Genomic DNA, 12,480 nt, shown 5'->3' on the forward strand with positions numbered 1-12,480 from the left:
GGTAAAAAAAATTCTGGAATGTGAAGTAGTTGTCATCTATTTTTGTGTTGCAGTGAAATGGAAACCGCTCTCCCATGATGCAAAAATGATTGTATTTCTCTGAGTTCAGGTCTTGATGTGACTTAGGAGCAGAGAAACATAGAAACATAGAAACATAGAAAATAGGTGCAGGAGCAGGCCATTCAGCCCTTCTAGCCTGCACCGCCATTCAATGAGTTCATGGCTGAACATGAAACTTCATTACCCCCTTCCTGCTTTCACGCCATACCCCTTGATCCCCCGAGTAGTAAGGACTTCATCTAACTCCCTTTTGAATATATTTAGTGAATTGGCCTCAACTACTTTCTGTGGTAGAGAATTCCACAGGTTCACCACTCTTTGGGTGAAGAAGTTTCTCCTTATCCCAGTCCTAAATGGCTTACCCCTTATCCTCAGACTGTGACCCCTGGTTCTGGACTTCCCCAACATTGGGAACATTCTTCCTGCATCCAACCTGTCCAAACCCGTCAGAATTTTAAACGTTTCTATGAGGTCCCCTCTCACTCTTCTGAACTCCAGTGAATACAAGCCCAGTTGATCCAGTCTTTCTTGATAGGTCAGTCCCACCATCCCGGGAATCAGTCTGGTGAATCTTCGCTGCACTCCCTCAATAGCAAGAATGTCCTTCCTCAAGTTAGGAGACCAAAACTGTACACAATACTCCAGGTGTGGCCTCACCAAGGCCCTGTACAACTGTAGCAACACCTCCCTGCCCCTGTACTCAAATCCCCTCGCTATGAAGGCCAACATGCCATTTGCTTTCTTAACCGCCTGCTGTACCTGCATGCCAACCTTCAATGACTGATGTACCATGACACCCAGGTCTCGTTGCACCTTCCCTTTTCTTAATCTGTCACCATTCAGATAATAGTCTGTCTCTCTGTTTTTACCACCAAAGTGGATAACCTCACATTTATCCACATTATGCTTCATCTGCCACGCATTTGCCCACTCACCTAACCTATCCAAGTCACTCTGCAGCCTCATAGCATCCTCCTCGCAGCTCACACTGCCACCCAACTTAGTGTCATCCGCAAATTTGGAGATACTACATTTAATCCCCTCGTCTAAATCATTAATGTACAATGTAAACAACTGGGGCCCCAGCACAGAACCCTGCGGTACCCCACTAGTCACTGCCTGCCATTCTGAAAACTACCCATTTACTCCTACTCTTTGCTTCCTGTCTGACAACCAGTTCTCAATCCACGTCAGCACACTACCCCCCAATCCCATGTGCTTTAACTTTGCACATTAATCTCCTGTGTGGGACCTTGTCGAAAGCCTTCAGAAAGTCCAAATATACCACATCAACTGGTACTCCTTTGTCCACTTTATTGGAAACATCCTCAAAAAATTCCAGAAGATTTGTCAAGCATGATCTCCCTTTCACAAATCCATGCTGACTTGGACCTAAAATGTCGCCATTTTCCAAATGCGCTGCTATGACATCCTTAATAATTGATTCCATCATTTTACCCACTACTGAGGTCTGGCTGACCGGTCTATAATTCCCTGCTTTCTCTCTCCCTCTTTTTTTAAAAAGTGGGGTTACATTGGCTACCCTCCACTCGATAGGAACAGATCCAGAGTCAATGGAATGTTGGAAAATGACTGTCAATGCATCCGCTATTTCCAAGGCCGCCACCTTAAGTACTCTGGGATGCAGTCCATCAGGCCCTGGGGATTTATCGGCCTTCAATCCCATCAATTTCCCCAACACAATTTCCCGACTAATAAAGATTTCCCTCAGTTCCTCCTTCTTACTAGACCCTCTGACCACTTTTATATCCGGAAGGTTGTTTGTGTCCTCCTTAGTGAATACTGAACCAAAGTACTTGTTCAATTGGTCTGCCATTTCTTTGTTCCCCGTTATGACTTCCTCTGATTCTGACTGCAGGGGACCTACGTTTGTCTTTACTAACCTTTTTCTCTTTACATACCTATAGAAACTTTTGCAATCCGCCTTAATGTTCCCTGCAAGCTTCTTCTCGTACTCCATTTTCCCTGCCCTAATCAAACCCTTTGTCCTCCTCTGCTGAGTTCTAAATTTCTCCCAGTCCCCAGGTTCGCTGCTATTTCTGGCCAATTTGTATGCCATTTCCTTGGCTTTAATACTATCCCTGATTTCCCTTGATAGCCACGGTTGAGCCACCTTCCCTTTTTTATTTTTACGCCAGACAGGAATGTACAATTGTTGTAATTCATCCATGCGGTCTCTAAATGTCTGCCATTGCCCATCCACAGTCAACCCCTTAAGTATCATTAGCCAATCTATCTTAGCCAATTCATGCCTCATACCTTCAAAGTTACCCTTCTTTAAGTTCTGGACCATGGTCTCTGAATTAACTGTTTCATTCTCCATCCTAATGCAGAATTCCACCATATTATGGTCACTCTTCCCCAAGGGGCCTCGCACAATGAGATTGCTAATTAATCCTCTCTCATTACACAACACCCGGTCTCAGATGGCCTCCCCCCTAGTTGGTTCCTCGACATATTGGTCTAGAAAACCATCCCTTATGCACTCCAGGAAATCCTCCTCCACCGTATTGGTTCCAGTTTGGCTGGCCCAATCTATGTGCATATTAAAGTCACCCATTATAACTGCTGCACCTTTATTGCATGCACTCCTAATTTCCTGTTTGATGCCCTCCCCAACATCACTACTACTGTTTGGAGGTCTGTACACAACTCCCACTAACGATTTTTGCCCTTTAGTGTTCTGCAGCTCTACCCATATAGATTCCACATCATCCAAGCTGATGTCTTTCCTAACTATTGCATTAATCTCCTCTTTAACCAGCAATGCTACCCCACCTCCTTTTCCTTTTATTCTATCCTTCCTGAATGTTGAATACCCCTGGATGTTGAGTTCCCAGCCCTGATCATCCTGGAGCCACGTCTCCGTAATCCCAATGACATCATATTTGTTAACATCTATTTGCACAGTTAATTCATCCACCTTATTGCGGATACTCCTTGCATTAAGACACAAAGCTTTCAGGCTTGCTTTTTTAACACCCTTTGTCCTTTTAGAATTTTGCTGTACAGTGGCCCTTTTTGTTCTTTGCCTTGGGTTTCTCTGCCCTCCACTTTTCCTCATCTCTTTTCTGTCTTTTGCTTTTGCCTCATTTTTGTCTCCCTGCATAGGTTCCCATCCCCCTGCAATATTAGTTTAACTCCTCCCCAACAGCACTAGCAAACACTCCCCCTAGGACATTGGTTCCGGTCCTGCCCAGGTGCAGACCGTCCGGTTTGTACTGGTCCCACCTCCCCCAGAACCGGTTCCAATGCCCCAAGAATTTGAATCCCTCCCTGCTGCACCACTGCTCAAGCCATGTATTCATCTGCGCTATCCTGCGATTCCTACTCTGACCAGCATGTGGCACTGGTAGCAATCCCGAGATTACTACTTTTCAGGTCCTACTTTTTAATTTAGCTCCTAGCTCCTTAAATTCTTTTCGTAGGACCTCATCCCTTTTTTTACCTATGTCGTTGGTACCAATGTGCACCACGACAACTGGCTGTTCTCCCTCCCATTTGAGAATGTCCTGCACCCGCTCCGAGACATCCTTGACCCTTGCACAAGGGAGGCAACATACCATCCTGGAGTCTCGGTTGCGTCCGCAGAAACGCCTATCTATTCCCCTCACCATCGAATCCCCTATCACTATCGCGCTCCCAATCTTTTTCCTGCCCTCTTTTGCAGCAGAGCCACCTACGGTGCCATGAACTTGGCTGCTGCTGCCCTCCCCTGATGAGTCATCCTCCCCAACAGTACTCAAAGCAGTGTATCTGTTTTGCAGGGGGATGATCACAGGGGACCCCTGCACTATCTTTCTTGCACTGCTCTTCCTGCTGGTCTTCCATTCCCTATCTGGCTGTGGACCCTTCTCCTGCGGTAAGACCAACTCACTACACGTGATACTCACGTCATTCTCAGCATCGTGGATGCTCCAGAGTGAATCCACCCTCAGCTCCAATTCTGCAACGCGGACCGTCAAGAGCTCGAGGCGGATACACTTCCTACACACGTAGCGCCCAGGGACACCGGAAGTGTCCCCGAGTTCCCACATGGTACAGGAGGAGCATATCACATGGCCGAGCTCTCCTGCCATGTCTTAACCTTAGATACCCTTAAATTGGTAATAACAATGTTACAGTTCACTTACTGATATAAAAAAGAAAAGAAAAGCTACTCACCAATCACCAGCCAATCACTTACCCCATTGGCTGTGACGTCACTTTTTGATTACTTTCTACTTCTATTTTGCTTTCTCTCCCGCTGTAGCTGCCTTTTATAGGCTGCTCCCGCGTCTCACCAACTGCCGCTGGCTCTCGATCTCCCGCTGTAGCTGCCTTTTGATAGGCTGCTCCCGCGTCTCACCAACTGCCGCTGGCTCTCGATCTCCCGCTGGGCCTTTTATAGGTCGCTCCCCTCTCACCAACTGCCGCTGGCTCTCGATCTCCCGCTGGGCTTTTATAGGCCGCTTCCCTCTCACCAACTGCCGCTGGCTCTCGATCTCCTGCTGGGCCTTTTATAGGCTGCTCCCCTCTCACCAACTGCCGCTGGCTCTCGATCTCCCGCTGTAACTGCCTTTTGATAGGCTGCTCCCGCGTCTCACCAACTGCCGCTGGCTCTCGATCTCCCGCTGGGCCTTTTATAGGTCGCTCCCCTCTCACCAACTGCCGCTGGCTCTCGATCTCCCGCTGGGCTTTTATAGGCCGTTCCCCTCTCACCAACTGCCGCTGGCTCTCGATCTCCCGCTGGGCCTTTTATAGGCCGCTCCCCTCTCACCAACTGCCGCTGGCTCTCGATCTCCCGCTGGGCTTTTATAGGTCGCTCCCCTCTCACCAACTGCCACGTATGTGATTCGCTCAGGGAGGTTGTCTCGCATAACTAGGTTTAACACCATAGGTATAATTTTAGTGTGACCACTCGGGCACTTTCTAATATTATGAAGAGTATTTGGTAACATGTTCAGAATATAAATGCTACTAAATTTGCTGACCAGAGTAGAGCTTTGCACATGCATATAATCAAGCAGGAGTGATGAGTAAGTGGAACTTGTTGTGGGATAGGATACGGGTGGGGTGGGGTGGTGGGGGGTAGGGAAGAGGTGGGGGTGGGGTGAGCACTGCATGGGCAGCCTTGGCCGGGGGTGTATTGGAATAGTTGAGTTTGGAGGTGACAAAGGCATGAGTTTCAACAGCAGATGGGCTGAGACAGGAGCGGAAACAGGCGATATTACAGAGGTGAAAGTAGCCAATCTTTGTGATGGAAAGTTGGGAGCTCAGTTGGGGTCAAATGGACACTGAGGTTGTGAGCAGTTTGGTTCAATCTGAGACAATCCACGGGGAGGGAGTTGTAATTGTTTGCGAATATATCGAGTTTGTGGTGGAGGCCGAAGACAATTTCCATTGTTCTTCCCAAAGTTTAATTGGAGGAATTTGTGTATCATCCAAGATCGGATGTGGGACAAACAGTCTGAAAGGGCAGAGGCAGTGGAAGGGTTGAAAAAGGTGATGGAGAGGTAGAGCTGGGTAGTGTTAGCAGACATGTGGAAACTAATCTCAAGTAGTGGGATGATATTGCCAATGGGCAATGTAGATGAGGAAGAGGAGGGGGAAAAGTGTTGATCTTTGGAGGACTGAGAAACAATTGTGTCCAATGAGGAAATTCAGAACAAGAGGGCATACTTAAATTCGATAGACCATTTACTACTACATCACCAGAATGTGTTTATATATAGTGCCTTTAATGTAGGGGAACATTCCAAGTCATTTTTAAAGGAGCTTGTACAGTCAAAAATTGGTACTGAGCCAAAGAAGGAGGTAATGGGACAGGTGACTAAAAGCTTGGTTAACAAGGTGGGTTTTGAGAGGGGAGTTGAAGGAGGAAAGAAAGGTAAAAATCTTTAGGGTGGGAATTCCAGAGCTTAGAGCCTATGTGGCTGAAAGCATGACCACCTTTGGTGACGCAAAGAGAGTTGGGGGTGCAAAAGAGGTGAGAGTTGGAGGAACTCGGACTTGGAATGTTGTAGAGATGGTTACAGAGATAGGGAGGGGCGTGGATTTGAACATGAGGTTGAGAATTTTTAAATCAAGGAGTGAAATTTCACACGTGTTTAGTGGAAAAATGAAACTAGCTTCCCCAAAAGGCTGAGAATGCTAGGCCAATTGAAATTTTCAAGACGCAAGATCAATTGATTTTTGTTAGGTAAGAGTATCAGGAGATATGGAACACAGGTGGGTAAATGGAGTTGAGGTTACAGATCAGCCATGATCTAATTGAATGGCGGAACAGATTCAATGGACTGAATGGCTCCTATACCTACTCTGGAGGTAATGGTATTGACATGGAGAGAGAAGCAAATGATGGAGATGATGCGGCTATGATTGGATAGGTAAGAGTGGAATCAAGTGAAGGGTATTTCTACTGAGTTGGACAATGGAGGAAAGCTGTTGAAGAAAGGTGGAGTGGTCAACCATGTCAAAACTGAAGAGCACTACATCACAGAGGATGGTTAGGGCTGTGTCAGTGCTGTGGTGGGTGGAAATCATTCGAGAGATCCAAACTTGGAGTTGCATGAAAGATGGGCACAGACTTGGGAGGTGAAGACATTGGCAGAGGTTTAAAAAAGGGAGATAGGAATATTATTTTTAACTTTCCTGTTCTAATTATGTATCAAAAAATAGTTTTATCAGTTCAACATTGGAACTCAACGAGAAGGAAGACTGCTGTGTTATGGACATTACCCAGAAATCCTTGTAGTTGATGCCACTAGCCTGGAAGTCCTTTATTCTTTGGTGTCCAAGATATCTCCTGATTGGATTAGTTCAGTGAGCATTATACGTTCACTAAGAACACAAGGTGAGGAATTAATTTTGTTAAGTTGTATTGAGATTTTTTTCTTTGTATAATTACAAGTGTTCCTGGTTGTAGTGCAAAATTGCAAAATCCAAATTATCCAAGTTATTTGGTACATATTTTTACCAGCTGCCCAAGATCTGATTGTGTCATGGTCATTAAGTATTCTGAAATCACGGTGCTAATGAGGCAACTGTATGAAAGGCGACCCTCTTCGATACAGTCAGAATTCAGAGCAACTAAGAGTTCTTTCATTGCTTCTCCATACTGAAAGTCTTTTATAAATATTGCTGTGGGTGATAGTCCGGAGTTGAAACACTGTCTTGTTGCTGCCAACTGTTTGCTTGAGCTGCTGAGTTGCCAGACTTGTTCAGTATTACACCATTACTGATTTGTGGCTAAATAAATGGTCACTGTCTTTCACACTCTTTTGAGTTTTCGTTCTGAGTTGGGTTGGCCTCTCTCTGGTCCAAACACAGCTATTTTTCAGGGTTGGCCACAAATGCATCATTTTTTGTGGAACCAGTTTCATTGGCCATCTTTATTCCAAAATCATCCCATTTATACTGTGCAGTGGAATTAGAGCACTGGCAGTAATAATGAAGTAATTGTGCATGTATAAAATTCATGATGTGCTTATGCTTTTGTGACTTTATGATTCTGGATAAGGACATTCTCCATTGTCAAGGCCTATGACATTGACAAGGCATTGTCAAAGCAGTATGAAAATGTGGCCTGTCATCATCATCATAGGCAGTCCCTCGGGATCGAGGAAGACTTGCTTCCACTCTTAGAATGAGTCTTAGATGGCTGAACAGTCCAATATGAGAGCCACAGTCCCTGCCACAGGTGGAACAAACAGTTGAGGGTAAGGGAGGGTGGGACAGGTTTGCCGCGCGTTCCTTCCGCTGCCTGTGCTTGTTTTCTGCATGCACTCGACAATGAGACTCGAGGCGCTCAGCGCCCTCCTGGCTGCACTTCCTCCACTCAGGGCGGTCTTTGGCCAGGGACTCCCAGGTGTCGATGGGGATGCCGCACTTTATCAGGGAGGTTTTGAGGGTGTCCTTGTATCGTTTCCTGTGTCCACCCTTGGCTCGTTTGCCATGAAGGAGTTCCGAGTAGAGCGCTTGCTTTGGGAATCTGGTGTCTGTCATGTGAACAATGTGGCCAACTCAGCAGAGCTGATCAAGTGTGGTCAGTGCTTCAATGCTGAGGATGTTGGCCTGGTCGAGGACGCTAATGTTGGTGCGTCCGTCCTCCCAGGGGATTTGTAGGATCTTGCGGAGACATCGTTGTTGATACTTCTCTAGTGACTTGCGGTGTCTACTGTACATGGTGCATGCCTCTGAGCCGTACAGAAGGGCAGGTATTACTACAGCCCGGCAGACCATGAGCTTGGTGGTAGATTTGAGGGCCTGGTCTTTGAACACTCTTTTCCTCAGGCGGCCGAAGACTGCGCTGGTACACTGGAGGCGGTGTTGAATCTCCTCATCAATGTTTGCTTTTGTTGATGAGGCTCCCGAGGTATGGGAAATGGTCCACGTTGTCCAGGGCCGTGCCGTGGATTTTGATGACTTGGGGGCAGTGCTGTGCGGCGAGGACAGGCTGGTGGAGGACCTTTGTCTTACGGATGTTTAGTGTAAGACCCATGCTTTCGTATGCCTCAGTAAATACATCGACTATATCCTGGAGTTCAGCCTCTGGAGTGCGCAGACGCAGGCGTCGACCGCGTACTGTAGTTCGACGACAGAGCCTGTATGAGGCTGCAAGCTCAACCACTTGCAACCAGAACAATACAGCAACTGGAGATAGATATCTCGTTGCTAGTGACAATTTGCCCAAGGAAATACAAACAGGCTGCTTTGACACATGTGCCTGTGGAAACATGGACTCTGATCTGTATTGTAATACAGGTACGGGACTGGCTCCAGAGGCAGCATGAATAGAAATAGGATGTCATGCAGATCATAACCAGAATGCATGACCTTTAGTTGAACTGTTCCAATTACAATTACAAATAGAATGCATACGGGATTGTTTCGTAGAACAGTATGTTACAGAACCTACAAGGGAGCAAGCTATCTTAGATCTGGTCCTGTGCAATGAGACGGGAATAATAAACGATCTCCTAGTAAAAGATCCTCTCGGAATGAGTGATCACAGTATGCTTGAATTTGTAATACAGATTGAGGATGAGGAAGTAGTGTCTCAAACGAGCGTACTAAACAAAGGGGCCAACAGTGGGATGAGGGCAGAGTTGGCTAAAATAGACTGGAAACACAGACTAAACGGTGGCACAATTGAGGAACAGTGGAGGACTTTCAAGGAGCTCTTTCATAGTGCTCAACAAAAATATATTCCAGTGAAAAAGAAGGAGGGTAAGAGAAGGGATAACCAGCCGTGGATAACCAAGGAAATAAAGGAGAGTATCAAATTAAAAACCAATGCGTATAAGGTGGCCAAGGTTAGTGGGAAACAAGAAGATTGGAAAAATTTTAAACGACAGCAAAGAATGACTAAGAAAGCAATAAAGAAAGGAAAGATAGATTACGAAAGTAAACTTGCGCAAAACATTAAAACAGATAGTAAAAGCTTTTACCGATATATAAAACGGAAAAGAGTGACTAAAGTAAATGTTGGTCCCTGAGAAGATGAGAAGGGGGATTTAATAATGGGAAATGTGGAAATGGCTGAAACCTTAAACAATTATTTTGCTTCGGTCTTCACAGTGGAAGACACAAAAACCATGCCAAAAATTGCTGGTCACGGGAATGTGGGAAGGGAGGACCTTGAGATAATCACTATCACTAGGGGGGGGGTAGTGCTGGACAGGCTAATGGGACTCAAGGTAGACAAGTCCCCTGGTTCGGATGAAATGCATCCCAGGGTATTAAAAGAGATGGCGGAACTTATAGCAGATGCATTCGTTATAATCTACCAAAATTCTCTGGACTCTGGGGAGGTACCAGCGGATTGGAAAGCAGCGAATGGAATGTTGGCCTTCATTGTGAGAGGGATGGAGTACAAAAGCAGGGAGGTCCTGCTGCAACTGTATAGGGTATTAGTGAGGCCGCACCTGGAGTACTGCGTGCAGTTTTGGTCACCTTACTTAAGGAAGTATATACTAGCTTTGGAAGGGATACAGAGACGATTCACTAGGCTGATTCCGGAGATGAGAGGGTTACCTTATGATGATAGATTGAGCAGACTGGGTCTTTACTCGTTGGAGTTCAGAAGGATGAGTGGTGATCTTATAGAAACATTTAAAATAATTAAAGGGATAGACAAGATAGAGGCAGAGAGGTTGTTTCCACTGGTCGGGGTGACTAGAACTAGGGGGCACAGCCTCAAAATATGGGGGAGCCAATTTAAAACCGAGTTGAGGAGGAATTTCTTCTCCCAGAGGGTTGTGAATCTGTGGAATTCTCTGCCCAAGGAAGCAGTTGAGGCTAGCTCATTGAATGTATTCAAATCACAGATAGATAGATTTTTAACCAATAAGGGAATTAAGGGTTATGGGTTATGGAGCTGAGTCCACGGCCAGATCAGCCATGATCTTGTTGAAATGCGGAGCAGGCTCGAGGGGCTAGATGGCCTACTCCTGTTCCTAATTCTTATGTTCTTATGTAAGATATAGCAGTTAAATGATTGGCATTTTGCAATTTTCTGTCCTCAGAAGACACAGTGGTAGCAGTTTCAGTAACTGGAATTTTGAAGGTGTGGATTATTACTGCGGAAATCAATCGAATGCAGGTATGATTTTAAAACTTTGGATAGAGTAGTTTTGTAAATCAGCATGGTTTCCAAGTTCTGTTGCGATCAGAAGTTTCACGTCAAATCGATACAAGTACAGACTTTGCACATGTCATGAGCAGTGTTCCTTTTAATTTTTTTTTAGTTTGCGGTTCCTTTAACTGGCTGCGCAGCTCTTTCAAAGCCGGTGAGCAGCCTGTGTGGAACCTCCAGCACGGCCGCACAGCTTAGCGGGAACATTGGTCATGAGTAACTGTAATGTTAATGCAGCTGTAGCCTCGATATTCCAACTGGTTTCTGAATACTAAATAGACCAGACTGGTAAATTTCTGGTTTTCAACACCTATCCTTATTTATAATTAATTATTATTGAATTTTCAAATGTACATGTTTTATTTGATAACCACTGATGCTTTTGTTCAATGCATTTATTGTATTTTGTATATCATTTTTTTCTGTCGTTTGCCCACAAAGTTGCTTGTGATATAACCTGGCAATGCTTAGTGCATAATGTGTAGCCTGGTGTTGTATTGGTGTTTGCATACATTTGAAATTAAAATGTGTTTTAGTCTTCAGCCTTGGCATTTACACACATGATTCAGAGTAAGGCCCTATAATATGATCTGATCTTAATATATTTCTTCAAGAATCAGAATGATACCAGGGATGAGGAACATCAGTTATGTGGCGAGACAGAGAAGCTAGGATTGTTCTCCTTCGAGTCGAGAAGGTTGAGGGGAGATTTAATATACATGTTAAACATTTATGAGGATTTTTGATAGAGCTGTGGTTCTCAATCTGGAGGCTGTAGAGACTTACCAGGGGGTCTGTGAAATAATGTGAATGGGACCGGTTGCTACGATGGCATGGCTCGGACACGTGCTGTTGGCCATTATTTTGACTTTCTTCATCGGCTCGAACAGCGCAGCTGAGAGCTCGCGCACCAGGGAGTTTGATGTCAGAGGGCCTGGTGCACTCGCACAGCGAGACACTGGTCAGCGATCGTTGGGCAGGCACTGGGGCTGAGGCAGCTCTGAAAACGAACACTTAACCGAATTAGCGGGGCCTCGAATTGACTAAGAATCTCGTGAGAGGAGACGAGAGGTCCCAGAGACACTGAAAATGGATTTGCAAGGCTAGGGCACGGTAAGAAGGAACCGTCACATCAGCCTTGTCCAAGGGCCTGGAATGACGATCAAGCCGATTTTCGTTCACTGAGTACGGCAGCTGGGGCTGTGACTGGACTCGGAGTGAAGTTACTGGCAGTGTGCTGTGGGAGAAATGCCACACACCAGGCGTTATGTCAGCGATATTCCAGCACAGACAGGTCGGTAAATAACAGAGGGGGAGGAAAAAAACCCTGAAAACCTCAGCAGCTGTGCAGTGAGTAGGCGGGTGGTAGAGTGTTACACCTGAAACGGTGCCTGTGATCTCAACAAGAGCCACCGAAACTAACCCTACTCAAGGAAGAGCAGGGGGGTGTCGTGCGATGGAGTATTCAACAGGCATGTTGCTGAACTTGTAGGGTTACTTTTCAGCTGATGGCAAGATAAGAGTTTTCACAAAACCAATCATATCAATGTTACTATAATCGGACAGCCGTGACAAAATGTCACGCAAGTCCCTTTAACAGGACACTGATGAACTTTATATTCAGAAATGCGCAAGGACTTTATAGAATTACAATTTAGATGGGGATCCATTTGTAAAGGGCTCCTTCAATCACAAGAGTTTGAGAACCATTGTGATGAAGTAAATAAGGAGAAACTGCTTCCACTGAAGGTGGGTCGGTAACCAGAGGACACAGATTTAAG

The 12,480-nt window shown here is 45.6% G+C and overlaps 1 protein-coding gene across 6 annotated transcripts in view; it reads left to right on the top strand.

Annotated features, from left to right (window-relative positions):
• Window positions 1-12,480, top strand: part of LOC139239069 (WD repeat-containing protein 7) — a 1,036,818-nt gene that overhangs the window by 98,506 nt on the left and 925,832 nt on the right. For all 6 annotated transcript variants that reach the window (XM_070867593.1, XM_070867585.1, XM_070867609.1 and 3 more), the window contains exons 6-7: window positions 6,742-6,916; window positions 10,590-10,666. In XM_070867593.1, the coding sequence (XP_070723694.1) occupies window positions 6,742-6,916; window positions 10,590-10,666 (252 nt within the window). The remainder of the gene's footprint in view (window positions 1-6,741; window positions 6,917-10,589; window positions 10,667-12,480) is intronic.

The sequence above is a fragment of the Pristiophorus japonicus genome, chromosome 2 (assembly GCF_044704955.1).
Source record: "Pristiophorus japonicus isolate sPriJap1 chromosome 2, sPriJap1.hap1, whole genome shotgun sequence".
Classification (NCBI taxonomy): Eukaryota; Metazoa; Chordata; class Chondrichthyes; family Pristiophoridae; genus Pristiophorus; species Pristiophorus japonicus.